The sequence below is a fragment of the Squalius cephalus genome, assembly GCF_949319135.1.
Source record: "Squalius cephalus genome assembly, chromosome: 15".
Taxonomy (NCBI): Eukaryota; Metazoa; Chordata; class Actinopteri; order Cypriniformes; family Leuciscidae; genus Squalius; species Squalius cephalus.
This window is the reverse complement of record NC_137136.1, coordinates 18,113,416-18,131,996: the sequence shown is the minus strand read 5'-3', so window position 1 is coordinate 18,131,996 and position 18,581 is coordinate 18,113,416. Positions and strand designations below refer to the sequence as shown.

At 40.8% G+C, this 18,581-nt stretch overlaps 1 protein-coding gene across 1 annotated transcript in view; it reads left to right on the top strand.

The window, feature by feature from the left end:
* Nucleotides 1–18,581, top strand: part of chrnb2 (cholinergic receptor, nicotinic, beta 2) — a 30,087-nt gene that overhangs the window by 3,225 nt on the left and 8,281 nt on the right. Inside the window, exons 2-3 of the mRNA XM_079895643.1 lie at nucleotides 15,000–15,145; nucleotides 16,829–16,873. Coding sequence (XP_079751769.1) covers nucleotides 15,000–15,145; nucleotides 16,829–16,873 — 191 coding nt within the window. The remainder of the gene's footprint in view (nucleotides 1–14,999; nucleotides 15,146–16,828; nucleotides 16,874–18,581) is intronic.

The following is an 18,581-nucleotide window of genomic DNA, read 5'->3' as shown; positions in this document are numbered from 1 at the left end:
CCACGCATTAACTGTAATTAATGTCAGTAACTCTGTCCTGGCTCTGCTTTGCTGAGCGTCCTGCCGTAAGGCCTTTCTTTATCAAGGAGGAGCAGATTTGGCAGTGATTTTGGACTAAATACAGCCTCAGCCTTGAGGGAGCCGTAAAAACAGACAAAGCCTGTTGTAGAGTGACTTAAGGCCCACCTTTATCTACCAGCTGATCGATGGTGGAGACACAGAGGGTCAAGCCCTCTCCACCTCCTGCATTATAGATCTGCTACAAACTAACACCCAGGAATCAGACTTTTAAAACATACCACTACATAAGCCAAAGATGTGATGGATGTTTTCAAACAGAGCACACTGACTTGTTGAGAGAGGGAGTAATCGAAGAGACGGTGATGCTGGAAACGGATGGTGGAACAGGAGGCGGACTTTGACACGGAATAGTCGGGCAAGAATCAGAAAACAGCTTTGGTGTGTTGCTTCAAGAACGAGACAGATCTCAAACCTGCAGGCTTGCATACTAATCAAATTACATGTACGCAAACTTGCCCATGCGTGTATCACTGTCTTTCCCATTTGCAGACACGCATAAAGAGATGCATATTTTGAGGGGTCAATAAAGAGCACTGAGTGTAGGTGCGGATGGGAGGTTCACCTCCTGGTCTATTTTTAGCGTTTATTATTCACATCTCAGCACACACACACTCCTCCTCACAGAGTCTGTGTCTCTCCCTTACTATTGGTCAAACACATTGACTCTCAAAGGACTTTCAAGGACGTCCTGGCTTCTTCTTTTAGGACAAATCTACCGATTGCAAACCCCACCACATCTCTGATGCACAAACTTGGACACATCATCAGTGTTGTTTCCAGGCGTCATAGGGTGTTTCGGATCTTTCAACAGGCGACCCGTCTGAGGTGGATCAAGCCTTGGCCTGTGTCCAAATGGCATTTTGGGGTCTCCACATGTCACACCTTTTAAACCATAGGCATCTTGATACCCGCTCTGCAGCCTCCATGCTGTTGCTGATGGCTCTTTTCCGGCTTGGACAAGTTATTCCCAGCATTCCATAAGCCTTGCTGAGGGAATGTCCTTCAAATCCTCGGCAACCCACCTCCATTGGCATGCACCTGGTTTTCCATCAATTCCAGCGTCAGGCCTCCAGCAGTCCCTCTTTCTCTCATGCTCATCTTCCATCGTTTCCTCCCAATTCACAGTTAGCTCCAGTTGGATAAGCTGTTTCGTAGACTCCGAGACCAGGATGATGTCCGGTCTATGCGTGGACTGGGAGATGTGTGCTGGAATTTTCAGCTGCCTATCCAGGTCAACTGTCATCAAATATATTGTTCACCCAAAAATAAAAATTCTGTCATCATTTACTCACCCTCATGTCGTTCCAAACCTTTATAAATTTCTCTCTTATGTGGAACATAATATGATATTTTCCATGCAATTGCAATGAATGTATACTGCAGCGTTCAAGCTAAAAGAATGAACGCAAAGCAGCATAAAAGTATTGTAAAGATGATCCATATACTACTTGTGCTCTGTATTCCTTGTCTTTTTGAAGCCATACAATAGCTGTGGTTGACAAAGAGACCAGAAATCATTTCTGTCACTGATAATATTCTGTGAGCTGTTAACCCGAGAACAGCTGCAACTGAAGTCATTTAGATCAGTCAATTCATGAACTAATCATTCTGAGTGAGTTTCTAAACAGGATCAACCAATTGGTTAAAATGATCTGACTCAAAAGAAGATTTGTTCACAAATCGTTCGAACACACCAAGGAGAGCTAGATATAAGCCATGTGGACCACTTCAATGCTATTTTTGTTGTGCTTTTTTGCATTATTTTATTCACTGTAATTGCATGTAAAAGATCTTTGTGTTTTACAGAAGAAAGTCATGCAGGTTTAGACTTTTTACTGAAAAAGTGTATAAAAAACATTTTGCAGCACAACTGTTTTCAATATTTATATAATAAGAAATGTTTCTTGAGTAGCAAATTAGCATATATGAATGACTTCTGAAGGATCATGTGACACAGAAGAATAGTAATGATGCTGAAAGTTCAGCTTTGCCATCGCAGGAATACATTACATTTAAAAATATCAATAATTATAAAGCTTATTTTTAAAATATATAAAAAATATATATAGAATTTTAAATTGTAATAATAGTTCACAATATTACTGTTTTTACTGTATTTTTGATCAAATAAATACAGCCTTGATAAGCATATACTGTAAGAGACTTCTGCAGACCTCAAAGTTTTGAGCAGTAGTTTGTATTGAACACAAACCCACACACACCTTGTTTCTCTTATTTTTCTCTCCATTTTGATGTTTCATGTAGATTATAGCTTATATGTGCATATAACATGCTAGCGTTGTGCTCTTGTCATCTGATCTGTCATGCTGGCTCAACACTTTAGCCCATGTAGATAAGACTCATATCTATGATCCACAGACCGTTTCAGCAGCCAACAAATGATCCTGAGGTTTTTTAACTTCACACAGATATCCAACCAGCATGTCTCGCATGCTAATCTTCTGCAGCAGTTTGAAATATCTGTATCATAAAAGTTTATGAAGAGGTCTTCAACCTTTTCACCCCATAGTCACACACAGAGAGAGAGAGTTGCATTTTAAAGCTGGCTCATGATAACTGTGTATATGGTCAAAAAAATTCATTTGGAGCAGCTATTTTCAGTGTGCGGACTTCACGCTTCTTTTTTTCGTTTATGTTACTTTGTTGTCCTGCACCTGAGCCCAATCTGGGTGTTTGGGATGTGCACACCAGTTTTGTATTTTTGATTCAACTGTGTATATGGTACCATATTAATGTATTTACATAGGCTACTCTGTTATTATGCTTACATTGCAAAGACATTCAAATAATCATTATTATCATATACGGTTCTGTACTTGAGCATTACATTTAGCTTAACTTTAGCTTCTTTACTTTAGCTTTGGTTAACGTTAATGTACAGATTTTTTGTTTCACACATATTTTCATTTTTTTATTTTCATGATTCAAAAAGTAAACCTTAATTGCCAGATGTGCCAAGAGAGGTAAAAAGCATGACTCAGCAAAGACCTTATGAATATTCATAATGCTTATTTATTTTGTGTTGACCCTCTGTCATTATATTATGATTTGAGAAATACATTTTATATATTTAAATACAGAAAAAAAAATGAAGATAAATAAAACGTCTCAGGTTACGACTGTAACCTATGTTCCCTGAGAACAGGGAACGAGACACTACGTCAGAATGACGCTATGGGGAACGCCTCAGGCGTGACAGGTGTCTGAAATAAATATCAACTCACGTCAATTATGTTGACCGGCGACAGCCCGTGAATCATCAGCTTGATTGATTAACGCGCAACCTGGATGTATAAAGGGAAGCCTTGCATACATGACAACATCCTATCGTCTGAAGGGACTGTTGCAGGCAGGCCCCGAGGCATGGCAGGAAGACGTAGTGTCTCGTTCCCTGTTCTCAGGGAACATAGGTTACAGTCGTAACCTGAGACGTTCCCTTTCGAAAGGGAACTCTACACTACGTCAGAATGACGCTATGGGGAACGATATACCAACGCTACCATGCTGAGGGGAGTGCATGCCCAAAGGCAGTGACAACTGTCCGAACCAGTAATTCAGAAAACACTGGAACCACTCACCCTTAGGTCACATCGGGCTGTCAGTGACAGCACTCCCTACCGGTCATCACCCAAGCAAATGAACCAAGAAACCGCCAGAACATAGTTAATGGGGGGTATATCTGGGCCAGCTCAAAGGCTTAGGACCACAGCTTCCAAAAGAAGGGGTCCCTTCTAGGGAGTGTGGCTAGGGGGCCCAAGGGACTCCCAGCCAGTCACTATTCAGGGGAGCGTGCCACCTGAAATGCCACCAGGCAGGCCTGACCTGGTGTCACTACATAAGACACTAGAGTCTGGCCACTTCCTGTCTGTCTGAAGACAGAGCCTCTGGACACTTGCCTTAAGAAGGCATCCAACCCGAGGGACTGCAAAACAGGCAGTGAACCACTCAGCCCGGATCTCAGAGACGGGACATCCTGGAGAGTATGACTCAGCATAGTGCTTTACAACCCTTGCCAGCGAGGGGAGTCTCTCTACTCGATCCATGGATCTACCCAGTGTTTGTGTTTCAAAACACTGAGGAGGCCTGTGAGGGCCTAAAGGGAGCTACCTCCAGGAAGGCCTGGTAGGACCTCTAACCTGGCGACCACAACATGGGGGAGCTTGTATTCAACCACAATATGTGGGAGCTTACCTTCAGGAAGGCCGGTGAGGCCTCTGACCTGGCAACCACAACATGTGGGAGCTCATATCAGGAAGGCCGGTGAGGCTTCTAACCTGGCGACCATAGCATGTGGGAGCTCCTATCAGGAAGGCCGGTGAGGCCTATAACCTGGCGACCACAACATGTGGGAGCTCGTATCAGGAAGGCCGGTGAGGCCTCTAACCTGGTGACCACAGCATGTGGGAGCTCCTATCAGGAAGGCCAGTGAGGCCTCTAACCTGGCGACCACATCATGTGGGAGCTCATATCAGGAAGGCCGGTGAGGCCTCTAACCTGGCGACCACAGGATGTGGGAGCTCACTTTCAGAAAGGGAATAAAGCGTACAGCGCACAACCCTTACCATAAAAAATGGAAATAGAAAGTACATGAAAGAAAGTGCATGTACTTAGCCATTCTGAACCCAAGAAGGCCTGATGAGGCCTCTAACCTGGCGACCACAGCATGTGGGAGCTCATACTCGGGAAGGCCGGTGAGGCCTGTAACACGGTGACCACAGTGTGTGGGAGCTCATCAGAATGTGGAAGTTAGCTAGAGAAAAACATCTGTCGTAATAAAGTGACGACAGGAAGTAAGACCAGGGTCTGAGCCACATAGGAAGGGACAGAAGCGATACGCGCATGACCCTTACCATAGAAAATGGATTTAGAAAATACACAAGACATAAGTCGTGTGACTTACCATAAGCATGGTTTAAAAAAGGTACGGAACGTATGTACCAAAAAGGAATGAAGTAAAGGTTTGCTCGTACTTCATCACTCTAAAAACACAGTATGTGTGAGCCCACATTCGGAAAGGCCGGATGAGGCCTGTAACCTGACATGTAAAAGCTCAAACCCAGGAAGGCCTGGTGAGGCCTGTAACCAGGGAACCACCGTACGTGGGAACCTATAATCAGGAAAGCCAGAAGAAGCCTGCAACCTGATAGACACAATACGTGGGAGTTCTCATTCAGGAAGGCCTGGTGAGGCCTGCCACCTGACATGAAAGAACTCATAACCAGGAAGGCCGCAGAGGCCTAAAGCCTGGTGACCACTAATTGTGGAAGGTTAAAACTCAGGAAGGCCGGTGAGGCCTGTGACCTAACGACCACCGCACGTGGGAGCTCAAATTCAAGAAGGCCTGGTGAGGCCTATAACTTGATAATCACAGTAAGTGGAAGCTCACAGCATGTAGGAGCTCACATTCAGGAAGGCCGGCGAGGCCTGTAACCGGACATGTGAAGGCTCCTAACCAAGAAGGCCTGGTGAGGCCTATAACCTGGCGACTACAGTATGTGGGAGCTCATATACAACCACAGTATGTGGGAGCTCATACTCAGGAAGGCCTGGTGAGGCCTCTGACCTGATAACCACAGAATGTGGGAGCTCATAACCAGGAAGGCCAGATGAGGCCTGTAACCTGATGACCACAGTATGTAGGAGCTCACATTCAGGAAGGCCGGTGAGGCCTGTAACCTGACATGTGGAGGCTCGTAACCAGGAAGGCCTGGTGAGGCCTATAACCTGGCAACTACAGTATGTGGGAGCTCATATTCAACCACAGTATGTGGGAGCTCATACTCAGGAAGGCCTAGTGAGGCCTGTGACCTGACAACCACAGCATGTGGGAGCTCATATTCAACCAAAATATGTGGAAGCTCTCATTCAGGAAGGCCTGGTGAGGCCTCTGACCTGATAACCATAGAATGTGGAGGCTCATATTCAAGAAGGCCTGGTGAGGCCTAAAACTTGATAACCACAGAATGTGGGAGCTCATATTCAACCACAGTATGTGAGAGCTATACTCAGGAAGGCCTAGTGAGGCCTATGACCTGATAACCACAGTATGTGGGAGCTCATATTCAAGAAGGCCTGGTGAGGCCTAAAACTTGATAACCACAGAATGTGGGAGCTCATATTCAACCACAGTATGTGGGAGCTCATAATCAAGAAGGCCTGGTAAGGCCTATAACTTGATAACCACAGTAAGTGGAAGCTCACAGTATGTAGGAGCTCACATTCAGGAAGGCCCGCGAGGCCCGAAACCTGACATGTGAAAAACTCCTAACCAAGAAGGCCTGGTGAGGCCTATAACCTGGCGACTACAGTATGTGGGAGCTCATAACCAGGAAGGCCGGATGAGGCCTGTAACCTGATGACCACAGTATGTGGGAGCTCATAACCAGGAAGGCCTGGCGAGGCCTGTAACGTGGCGACCACCGTGTATGGGAGCTCATATTCAGGAAGGCCTAGTAAGGCCTGTAACCTGATATCCCAGTATGTGGGAGCTCATAACCAGGAAGGCCGGATGAGGCCTGTAACCTGGCGACCACAGTATGTGGGAGCTCATAACCAGGAAGGCCTGATGAGGCCTGTAACCTGATTACCACAGTATGTGGGAGCTCACATTCAGGAAGGCCGGTGAGGCCTGTAACCTGACATGTGGAAGCTCATAACCAGGAAGGCCTGGTGAGGCCTATAACCTGGCAACTACAGTATGTGGGAGCTCATTTTCAAGAAGGCCTGGTGAGGCCTCTGACCTGATAACCACAGAATGTGGGAGCTCATATTCAGGAAGGCCTGGTGAGGCCTCTGACCTGATAACCACAGTATGTGGGAGCTCATATTCAACCACAGTATGTGGGAGCTCATATTCAGGAAGGCCTGGTGAGGCCTATGACCTGATAACCACAGTATGTGGGAGCTCATATTCAAGAAGGCTTGGTGAAGCCTATAACTTGATAACCACAGAATGTGGGAGCTCATATCACAGTATGTGGGAGCTCATATTCAAGAAGGCCTGGTGAGGCCTATAACTTGATAACCACAGAATGTGGGAGCTCATATTCAACCACAGTATGTGGGAGCTCATTTTCAGGAAGGCCTAGTGAGGCCTATGACCTGATAACCACATTATATGGGAGCTATATTCAAGAAGGCCTGGTGAGGCCTATAACTTGATAACCACAGAATGTGGGAGCTCATATTCAACCACAGTATGTGGGAGCTCATTTTCAGGAAGGCCTAGTGAGGCCTATGACCTGATAACCACATTATATGGGAGCTATATTCAAGAAGGCCTGGAGCGGCCTATAACTTGATAACCACAGTATGTGGGAGCTCATATTCAGGAAGGCCTAGTGAGGCCTATGACCTGATAACCATAATATGTGGGAGCTCATTTAACCATAGTATGTGGAAGCTCATATTCAGGAAGGCCTAGTGAGGCCTATAACCTGATAACCACATTACTCCTTGACAGTCAATTCCTGGGAGCTCACCTCAGGGAGGCCCAAGCACTGTCCGGTTGCAAAATGGGGACTGTCTGGTCAAGGAGGCCTGTTAAGACCTACTACCTGACCATCGAAAAAATCTTTAGATTTACTCCCATAACATTTTGCCCCAGACTCTAAAACAGGAGATGTGGTCTGAAAAGAAACAGAAATATGTTAATTTCACATTTTACAAAAAGACCAGAATTACACCTGCTCTTTTTGTTCACTGCTCATTTTTCAATTAAAATGCAGCCAAAAACACTGGATAACGCGATCTGGATGATAGGCTGAATTACTAAATATCTAACTTCTTAAAAGTCAGATAATATTCCATCATTTTAATTCATAGAATTAAATGCAGCCATACTCACCAGACAATACTGTTTTAACATTTATACGTTCTCGTAATCTACACACTGCCTCGGCAAGCGCGAGAAAAGAGCCGTTAAAAAATATTTGGCTTTCATCCCTCGAGAAGAAAGTCAACAGGTGCGAGGTTGAAACATCCGACAGCGCACGGATTTTTTCTTTCTCACGCGCGCCGAGATATTTCTTAATGAACACTGCCAGCACCCTTAGGAACTGACTGTGAACGCCTCGTACCCAAACAGTATTGTTTCACAGATCGCACGCACCACAGCTCAGATGCTGAACCCTCCTCCCTCGAGAAAAGGATCCGCGAAAGCGGAGCATTTTTAAATAAAAAACGCTCACAGTTTGCACAAGAGGCTCTCTCGAGAGCCTCCCGCGCGCTTCAGCGATATTCTCAATACAGACAAACAGTCCCTGAAGACGAAAAGATGGTGTCATGTATGCAAGGCTTCCCTTTATACATCCAGGTTGCGCGTTAATCAATCAAGCTGATGATTCACGGGCTGTCGCCGGTCAACATAATTGACGTGAGTTGATATTTATTTCAGACACCTGTCACGCCTGAGGCGTTCCCCATAGCGTCATTCTGACGTAGTGTAGAGTTCCCTTTCGAAAGGGAACCTAATTTAAAATAACTGATTATTTACAGCTAAAAGCAAAGTTGAGCAAAGGCTCACAGCTAAACAAATAAACATTCAACACTTATAAATGAATTATTTTGTGATTATCAACATTTTATAATAATAAGTACATTTAATTAAATTAAATATTTAAACAAAACACTAGGGCAACAGTGCATTGATGATAGTCAGGTATTAATTGCAGATGAGCTGCTGTTTTTTAATCCAGATGTGCCCATGTGTTGCCAAGCCAATGTTCCTTTTTGATGATCACAAACAAGCTCAGACAAGCCATTTCAAATCAGCCAGACATAAACCTGCCAACATAAGCTGGACTAATTGTTAGCACTCAATTTTCAGAACCAGTTTATGTCTATGGAGCACAAATTGTGATGGTTCAGAAGGAAGACAGACCCAGAAACAGCAGGGAAGCATAACAATAAAACAGGTTCAGAGTGCTATTGATTCCTTTTACATCCCATTTAAAGAGTGCACTGTATACTTCAAAGAAGAAAAAGAGTGTTGTTGAACTGCTTAAATACCGATTTTGTGATCCAAGACTTTTCAGCCTTTAGATCAAATGTATAATCACAAATGCTTTGATTAATTACAGGAATCATTCAGCAATGCTACTGTAATGCAGTTTTATTGCACAAAATTGAAAGAACAGTCTACAGATGTAATGATTTTTATGACATTATATGATATAAAATATAATATTCTGAAATAACATTCTTATTTTGAGGAGCAATTTCTAATTCTGGCAAACGAAAAGGTGACAGCAAAACCATATGCTGAGAGGTAGAATTTGGGGACATATCGACAGGCAAGATTATCCTGTAAAGAAGACAATGTCAGCCAAATGAGCTTATGAAGCCGACTCCCTTTCGTGTCCTTGTGGAATGGATCGCAGTATGTGTGATGCAATGCGATGTGCGGTAACACAATAGCTTTCTATGGCCAGGAATTTGCTTGGCCTGTCGTTGGAAGCTTTCACCGTTATGAGTGTACTTTAGATGCTAAGATCAATACCATCAGCTCTAGGCATCTGTCTAAAACACATCGTCCTATTCCTCCTGAAATGACTTCTCTCTTTCTTCTCTTCGAAAGGCATGTACTGCAGAAATGCAGTGCATAAATATAGCACAAATATGTATGTAATAGCCTGAAAGGAGAGACTTATTTTGTGCAGTAGATATTTACCCTAATTTATAAGCTATTCACAGCTGAATGTACGGTATGCACACCACATTCATATGAGCTTTTTTGTATGTTGGCATTGGAATATACTCTCTAACATCTAATGATAGTATCTGACATCTTTAGATGGTATCTAATATACGTCCATTGTACGTCCATTTATTCATTCACTATGTAATTATATGTGCATGTGTGATAAATGTTTGTGGTTTGATAAGACTGTCATTATGGCATAGTCCACCACCATGTTGTTCCAAACCTGTATGACTTTCTTTTTTATGGAACACAAAGAACACAACAAAGAATGTTGGTAACTAAACCGTTTTGTTTCCCATTGACCATTGTATTTTTTGTTCATATTATAATAGAAGTCAATAGGAACCGAAACATTTTGGTTACCAGCATTCTTCAAAATGTCATAGGTTTGGAATGACATGAGGGTGATTTCTTTGGGGGGTCTATCTCTTTAATGAATTCACACATATTGATCCACTTATGTTTAGGGGAGAAAGAATTGTAGAAAAATTATTGTGATTATTTCATTTTGTGAGGAATTTCTAACAAAAATGTCGAACAAATCTCAAAAGTATTACATTATTGCTTAATGTTAACATGATTGACAGACCATAAGTGCATTGATGAATGACAATTTGAATTATTTAAAATAATAGCATTTCAATGTTTGCTTTGAAAACATTATTCATGGCAGGTTAAATTCTCATTATAAGTCTATTAATGGACAATTTGGGCACACATATATAGCATTTCCATACCAAGAGATATGTAAAAGAGAGAAAATACAAAACATGTCACAATTGCCCCCGGTCTCCCCTACAATATTTTAATGAGAGTAGATCCGCACACAAGCGAAAGCACAGGGAAACATTATAGCACTTATATAGAGCTGGAGAAGACGGCATCCTACTGCTTGGCTTTATATAGCACTGCAAACACCCAGAGAGTCTGAGCGAGAGGATCAAAGAGGAAGAGAAAACATGCTGATTTATTAAAATACCTTCTGCCTCAACACAGGCCCTCACAACATTGTCTTAAAAAGGCCAGAAGGGAAAGGATGGATGGACTGAGAGAGAAAAGAATGGAGGATTACGAGGAATGGAAGGAGGATAGTCATTGTGGCCTTTGCTGAACATTTACAGTCATTTCGAAACCAGAGGAGTGGATCCTCTGTTTGCTGTTATAATAGCTTCCAGTTTTCTGGGAAGGCTTCACACTTAATGATGGAACGTGAATGCAGGAAATTGCTCCTATTCAGCTGCAGTCGCGTGGTGAGGTCTCATTCGCATCGTAATTCATCCCAAATATGTTCAGTGGGGTTCAGGTCTGTCTGTCAGACTCAGTGATTTTATGCACCAGTTAGTAGTAAATAGCCAACTCAGATTATATAAAAAGGCGGTGTCGTATTTTTTGGCAATTTGTGAAAATATTTAATCTGGGAGGTCATCTTTTGCCATTTACACTACAGTTCAATCGTTTGGGGTCAGTAAGATAGTTTATACTTAAGTCATTAAGTATTCTGATTTCTGAATATTCTGATATTTTGAGTTCTGAATATACTAGTCACAACACCACGATGTGTGCGCAGCGTAGCAAAAAGACAGACGAAGCTAGAAGAAGATTAATTGCCTATTAATCCAAATAGGCAATAATCCAATACAGGGCAGAGATACACATCTAACGTGAACGAGCCCGAACAGAGAATGAATGTGAGGGTACAACTTAAGTAGGAGCACAATCAAGAATAATGAATTAAACACAGCTGAAACCAATATAAACAAATGAGAAGCGGGAAAACTGAACAAAGAAAGACACCTGACTAATGAAAACAAACAGAAACTCCATGAAAACCAAAACTAACTGAATATAACGTGACAACTAGATTCATTTTGAAATTTGCACATGTATTGAGTGATTTTTTAAATTTTACTCATAACCTAGGCTATATGTTTTTGGATTTGTTAAATATGTTGTTGAATATGTTTGTTTGAAAATATGTGTTAATGAAACATGTGTTATCATTTCAAATTTTTTGACAAATCAGGGATCGCCCACTTTTGGGCCCACATTTGCCTGGAGTGAATGATCTCAAAATGCTTATTGGAATATATTATACCCTTCAAATAACACATTAAATAAACTGAATCGTAGCTGGACCTTAACGTTAACAAACGTAATTAAGAAAAGAAAAGGAAAAAATTCTAAATTACATGTTTAACAAGAAGTGTCCCATTTACCTGAATTCACCCTATCATTGATTACTATTGAGTGTTGCCTTCTTGAGCATCAATAACAGTTTTTACCCTTTTGTGATAGTTAAAATATGCAAATTATGCTGCTTCTTCATGAAAAAATCTTTATAGCTTTATTTGTTTTGCATTTTTTTAACGATAAACATCCTAAATAATGTGGCAATATATATATATATATATATATATATATATATATATATATACACTCACCTAAAGGATTATTAGGAACACCATACTAATACTGTGTTTGACCCCCTTTCGCCTTCAGAACTGCCTTAATTCTACGTGGCATTGATTCAACAAGTGCTGAAAGCATTCTTTAGAAATGTTGGCCCATATTGATAGGATAGCATCTTGCAGTTGATGGAGATTTGTGGGATGCACATCCAGGGCACGAAGCTCCCGTTCCACCACATCCCAAAGATGCTCTATTGGGTTGAGATCTGGTGACTGTGGGGGCCATTTTAGTACAGTGAACTCATTGTCATGTTCAAGAAACCAATTTGAAATGATTCGAGCTTTGTGACATGGTGCATTATCCTGCTGGAAGTAGCGATCAGAGGATGGGTACATGGTGGTCATAAAGGTATGGACATGGTCAGAAACAATGCTCAGGTAGGCCGTGGAATTTAAACGATGCCCAATTGGCACTAAGGGGCCTAAAGTGTGCCAAGAAAACATCCCCCACACCATTACACCACCACCACCAGCCTGCACAGTGGTAACAAGGCATGATGGATCCATGTTCTCATTCTGTTTACGCCAAATTCTGACTCTACCATCTGAATGTCTCAACAGAAATCGAGACTCATCAGACCAGGCAACATTTTTCCAGTCTTCAACTGTCCAATTTTGGTGAGCTCGTGCAAATTGTAGCCTCTTTTTCCTATTTGTAGTGGAGATGAGTGGTACCCGGTGGGGTCTTCTGCTGTTGTAGCCCATCCGCCTCAAGGTTGTGCGTGTTGTGACTTCACAAATGCTTTGCTGCATACCTCGGTTGTAACGAGTGGTTATTTCAGTCAAAGTTGCTCTTCTATCAGCTTGAATCAGTCGGCCCATTCTCCTCTGACCTCTAGCATCAACAAGGCATTTTCGCCCACAGGACTGCCGCATACTGGATGTTTGAAATGGTTGTGCGTGAAAATCCCAGTAACTAAGCAGATTGTGAAATACTCAGACCGGCCCGTCTGGCACCAACAACCATGCCACGCTCAAAATTGCTTAAATCACCTTTCTTTCCCATTCTGACATTCAGTTTGGAGTTCAGGAGATTGTCTTGACCAGGACCACACCCCTAAATGCATTGAAGCAACTGCCATGTTATTGGTTGATTAGGTAATTGCATTAATGAGAAATTGAACAGGTGTTCCTAATAATCCTTTAGGTGAGTGTATATATATATATATATATATATACATGTTATAGTTATATAAAACTTATCATATTCATTAATATAGCCTAAAGACAAACAAGCACACAACTCACCAAATCATTCATCTCACTCTTTCATGGTCTTTTTTTAAAGACGAGCAATAAAAGAAGGAAAACTGAGCAGAAAAGAGATGCTGCATTTAGATAGAGACAGAGAGATTTAGAGGGATGTGCAGGTGGACATGTGCACAGAGGAGAGCAGAGGAGAAAGAGAGTTTATGGTGTGTGATTAGAGTCTTCATTGATCTGTGCCGTAGAAACATCATTCCTGTCCACTGAACACAACAAGAACAAGCCAATAAGAGGCAGGGAGACAGAGACAGAGAGAACGGGATGGATGAATAGTTAGAGAGAGAGACAGAGGAGATTTATTATGCTGACCCTGAGAAAGGAGAAAACAACAAGACGGGAGAAGTGAAAACTACATCCATGCAGAAGACAGAATAGCAAAGGGGAATATGAAAGAGAATATTTGACTTGCTTGTTAGAACTAAGTATACAGTCATTTTATATACTATCTAGTAAAGATTACAAATGTGTCACATTCTGTGTTGATTCACATTTGGTAGTGAAGATTAACCTACAAATATATGGGCCCTGTATGTAGCTAATAGACTGAAGTAGGGAAAACGGCTTTTACTTGATTTGATGGATAAAGCCATCCTGCTGGATTGATCTGTAGGTGCTATTAGTCAATTGAAGTAAGCATGCGACAAGAGTTTTATAAGCAGGTGATGGGTGTTTGTCTGTCACTCTCACAAATAAAGAAGATTTGAGTCAGTGCTTTTCTGCTGTCCTGCCAAAATTAATAATAAATAAAATAAATGCTAGCTATTTAGCTACCTAAAGTAAGCAAAAACATGTGTTAAATATGAGGAACAGAACATATACCCTAAATGTAACAGTTTACAAATGATTGACAGCTTTTACAAAAGAATGAGCATTATTGGGAATTATCAGACCAATTATGCTTTCAAGGCCCCCGCCATTTGTAGCTACACAGTCTATTTTGAAACAAAATTATTATAAAAGAATACAAATTATTAACAAATTATTAACCAATTTAAAAGAATATACATTATTAACAAAAATTACGTGTAAACAGTTTTTAGTGTTTTTTGTTGGAGGGATTGAAACTGCAGTATATTAAAATATTATTATTTTTTAATAATTTGTATTGCCTAATCATAATAAAATATATCACCATAAATATTTTGATAATTTGCGTTATCAAAATATCAACAATTTTTCAATAAATAATACATTTCATTTAAAAATAAATAAATTGCTTGATCTTGCTTAGCATCATTTACACTGTGGCTTCCACACAAAGTAACATTAATTTTGTTATAACAGATTTCTGTTCATATACAGTAGCTGTTCTCGAGAGAGAGGAGGTTTTCTGTGTTTTGCAGCTGTGACTTTGGTTTAAACAAAACTACACAACAGATGCCACATCCAAAAATGGGAAACTTTTTGAAATGTGGGATGTGTATTGATCTACTGTATATATATATATATATATCTTACAGGCAGTGATGGGGCAGATACAGAAGAAAGACTGGTGGAGCATCTTCTTAATCCAGCCCACTACAACAAACTGATCCGACCAGCGACTAATGGTTCAGAACTCGTGACCGTGCAGCTGATGGTCTCGCTGGCCCAGCTCATCAGTGTGGTCAGTGTCTACTTTTGTTCTTTCATATTTAAATACAGTTTACATATTAATAAAGGTTTCACTAAACTGTTTTGACTCTAGCTTTGTATAAATAAATACTGTGCCTCTTTTGTTTTTTGTTTGTGCTTACAAATTGTACAGTAAATCACTTAATCATGACACTAGTTGTCACCTTCAAAAGAGTTAGCAGTGACTGAGACGGAGCATTTAACAAAAGCCTCTTGTCTATTCAAAATTACTTGTATTTTCAGATTTGGTCAGTTTTCAATGTGGTACTTTGCCTCTTAGTTCAGTAAGCCCACTTAGGTCTAAAATGGAGCGGTGACATAATGCAGTTAAGCTCTGAGGCCTCAGGATTAGCATGTTTTTGTTTTTTTTATGTTGTAAGTATGCTGTAGGAAGCGAGTATGGACAACAGGAAATAGCCATCTCGGTTCCCACAGGTGCAGCAAATTACCCATGCTTTCTGACCACTCATTATTGCTAACCGCTCAGCTGTCAGCCAATTACATGCTTCCTTCATGCTTGTAATGCACTGTAAATCAGCAGCTCACTTACCTGGGCTGAAAGCTGGAGAAAAGCAGTGTCATTCCTGTGGAATTTATCTTTGGAGCGGCCGGCAAGGGCTTCTTAATGTCCTTGATCCATAAAAGAACCATTATGCTGAAGAATGTAGCCTTTGATCAATAAAAACAGAATTCAAACCAGCAAACTTATTGTATTACATGGTATTATACTATATTTTATTATATTTAAAAAAATATATTTAATACATTTTAATGAATTCAGGAACATAAATGAATCATAATTCATTTTAAGTGCCCCTATTATGCTATTTTAATGTTCCTAAACTTGTTTTGGAGGTCGCCTACAATAGATTCACATGTATCCAAGGTAAAAAAAAAAAACACTTTCATTTTCTCTTAATGTACATTGCAGCATCACCTATTTTTTCACAGTGCCTGAAACGGTTCAATACAGGTTTCAGTCTCTCTGAACCCCTTCTTTACGAGAGCTTACCCTGCTCTGATTGGTCAGATATCCCAGTCTGTTATGATTGGCCTACTGCTTACAGCATGTGTAGGAAACGAAAGGGCCATTACATATCTGAATTTCAGCTCCAGAGGCTGATTAGTACTTGATACACAGTGATACGAACAGTAAAGATGACGTAGGTTTTACCGTATCAATTTGATTCTGAGTCCTCATCCTTTGGAAGTGCATGCAAAGTGGATTTGTTCTCGCATCGCAGAAAACAGCATCTTCTCGACATGGTGATAAAAGGAACCAAACTCTTCCAGGCCTCAGCTGTAACTAACAAGGTTTGAAGGCAGGTCAAAATAAACGTTGTTCGTGGGCAGCCAATGAAGTCCATAGGCTGGCATTATGCAAATTTGCTACAAAGCTACCTAGGTTCATGTTGGAAGTAAGACTGAAATATAATTTCAGACAGTCCAGAATCGGTGCTTTCTTTTAGGGAGTTATTAACTCTATTTGTCATGCACTTTGATCTTTAAATCTTTGCAGACCTTTATTTTAACAACCAACTATATTACACACTACATGAAAGGTAATATCTGAAAAAGCATAATAGGGGCTTAAAAGACCACTGTATTTATCAAATTTTAATTAATTATGCAGTTTGTGTAAATTTTTACCTTCCTCTGTTTTTTTTCTACACAGCATGAGAGAGAACAGATCATGACCACCAATGTCTGGCTTACACAGGTCAGTCTATATTTGCATTATTTATGCTCCATTTTATTTTCCAGATGTAAAATGTTTTTACACCACACACACACACACATTTGTTTTTCTGTCATGATGATGTAGCTGTTCCATTGGTTTTTATTAAAAATTACATTTAAATACTTGTATTAAATTATTAATCTTTTTTAAGATTACGTTTAAGTGTGTATTCGCAATTAAATTAAATATCTCATATCAACATGCACCAATAACTATCATAAATGGTTCAAAAGCTACTACACTGTAAAAAGATTTTTCAAAGTTGAAAATAAAACAAAGTTTCAGGGTTATGCTCAGTGTTCTTGTTTTTTCATTCATGTGTCTGTGTTTCTTGTGTTTCCTTTTAGTTTATCTGTCTTAGTTACTAATGGGTTTCACCTGTGTCTGGTTTATTTGCCTTTGTTTGTCCCCTGTATATAAAGCCCTGTTTCATTTGTTCCCTGTTGGTTATTGTCTTTAGTAAGTATGTGGGTTATGCTGCTACTTCTCCTGGTTTTCTCTTATGTGATTCTCTGTGTGGATTTAAGACTTTATATTATAGAGTTTTGGACTGGACCAAACACAACGTGACAGAATAACCGACCCTCAGCTATGAGTAATACTATGGATTGTAGTGATGGTAGAAACAAAGCTTTTCATAGCTTCGAATTAACTGAACCAATTGCTTCGCAAAATGATTCACTGTTTCAAAGCGTTCAAAAGGCCACACGCTGGTGAACAAAAACTCAGGCCAAACATACATAAAAACACCTTTTACAAATACATTGCAAATGTTTTATTAAAAGTAAAATCTATCTAACTCATCTAATAAGATTAAATATCAAGTGTCTGTATAATATGTGGTCTTTTATCAATTTTCAGGGGCTGTTTTGTTTGTTCCATGGATGGCTCTGCTAAACAGGCCAATAAGAGACTATTAACTATTGTTATTCATTTTAATTATACTAATGTCTCATTAAAATGTCTAAAAATGTATAAAACTGATCAGAGATCAGGTAAAAACTATAGACAGTTGTTCAATGGTTCACCACTGGGGGGCGATCTCAGGCTCTGCATGATTCATCTGCATGGGTTCACAGAGATTGCCGCCCAGCGATGAACCATTGAAATGTCGAAACATTTCGAAACAGTTATGACGTAAAATAACCTTGTTTACTGAAAACACATGACTTTGGCAGTTTGATACACGCTCCAAACCACTGATTCCATACAAAAGGTTTCAAAGCTTCATGAAGCAGTGTTTCAAAAACACCCTTCACTAACAGATTGCCCTTCACAGAATGGGGAGGAGTATGCTGAAGAGATCTTAGATCTGTACCATGAGGCGCACTGGGACAACTCTCAAGGCTCTCAAGTACATCTTTTGGAGTGGGAAGGATGACATCATAGGCCAGATGCTGCTTGTGGAGGAGGACCATATTCCATTCGTTGACTTCATCAACTTCACCCTCCTGTGGGTGTCTGGATCCTCCTTCACACTGGGTGTCATCAGGGAAGGCATCAACTCCGACTTCCCAGAGCCCATATCCCTGCCTGTTCTAGGAAGCATCATCTTCCCAGGACCCAGTGATGAAGCCTGAGCCTGCCACGGAACCAGATGTCAAGCCATTGCCCGCCATGGACCACAAGCTTGAGCCACCTCCAGCCACGGAGCCAGAGCTAGCCACATCGTCTATCCCGGAGCCAG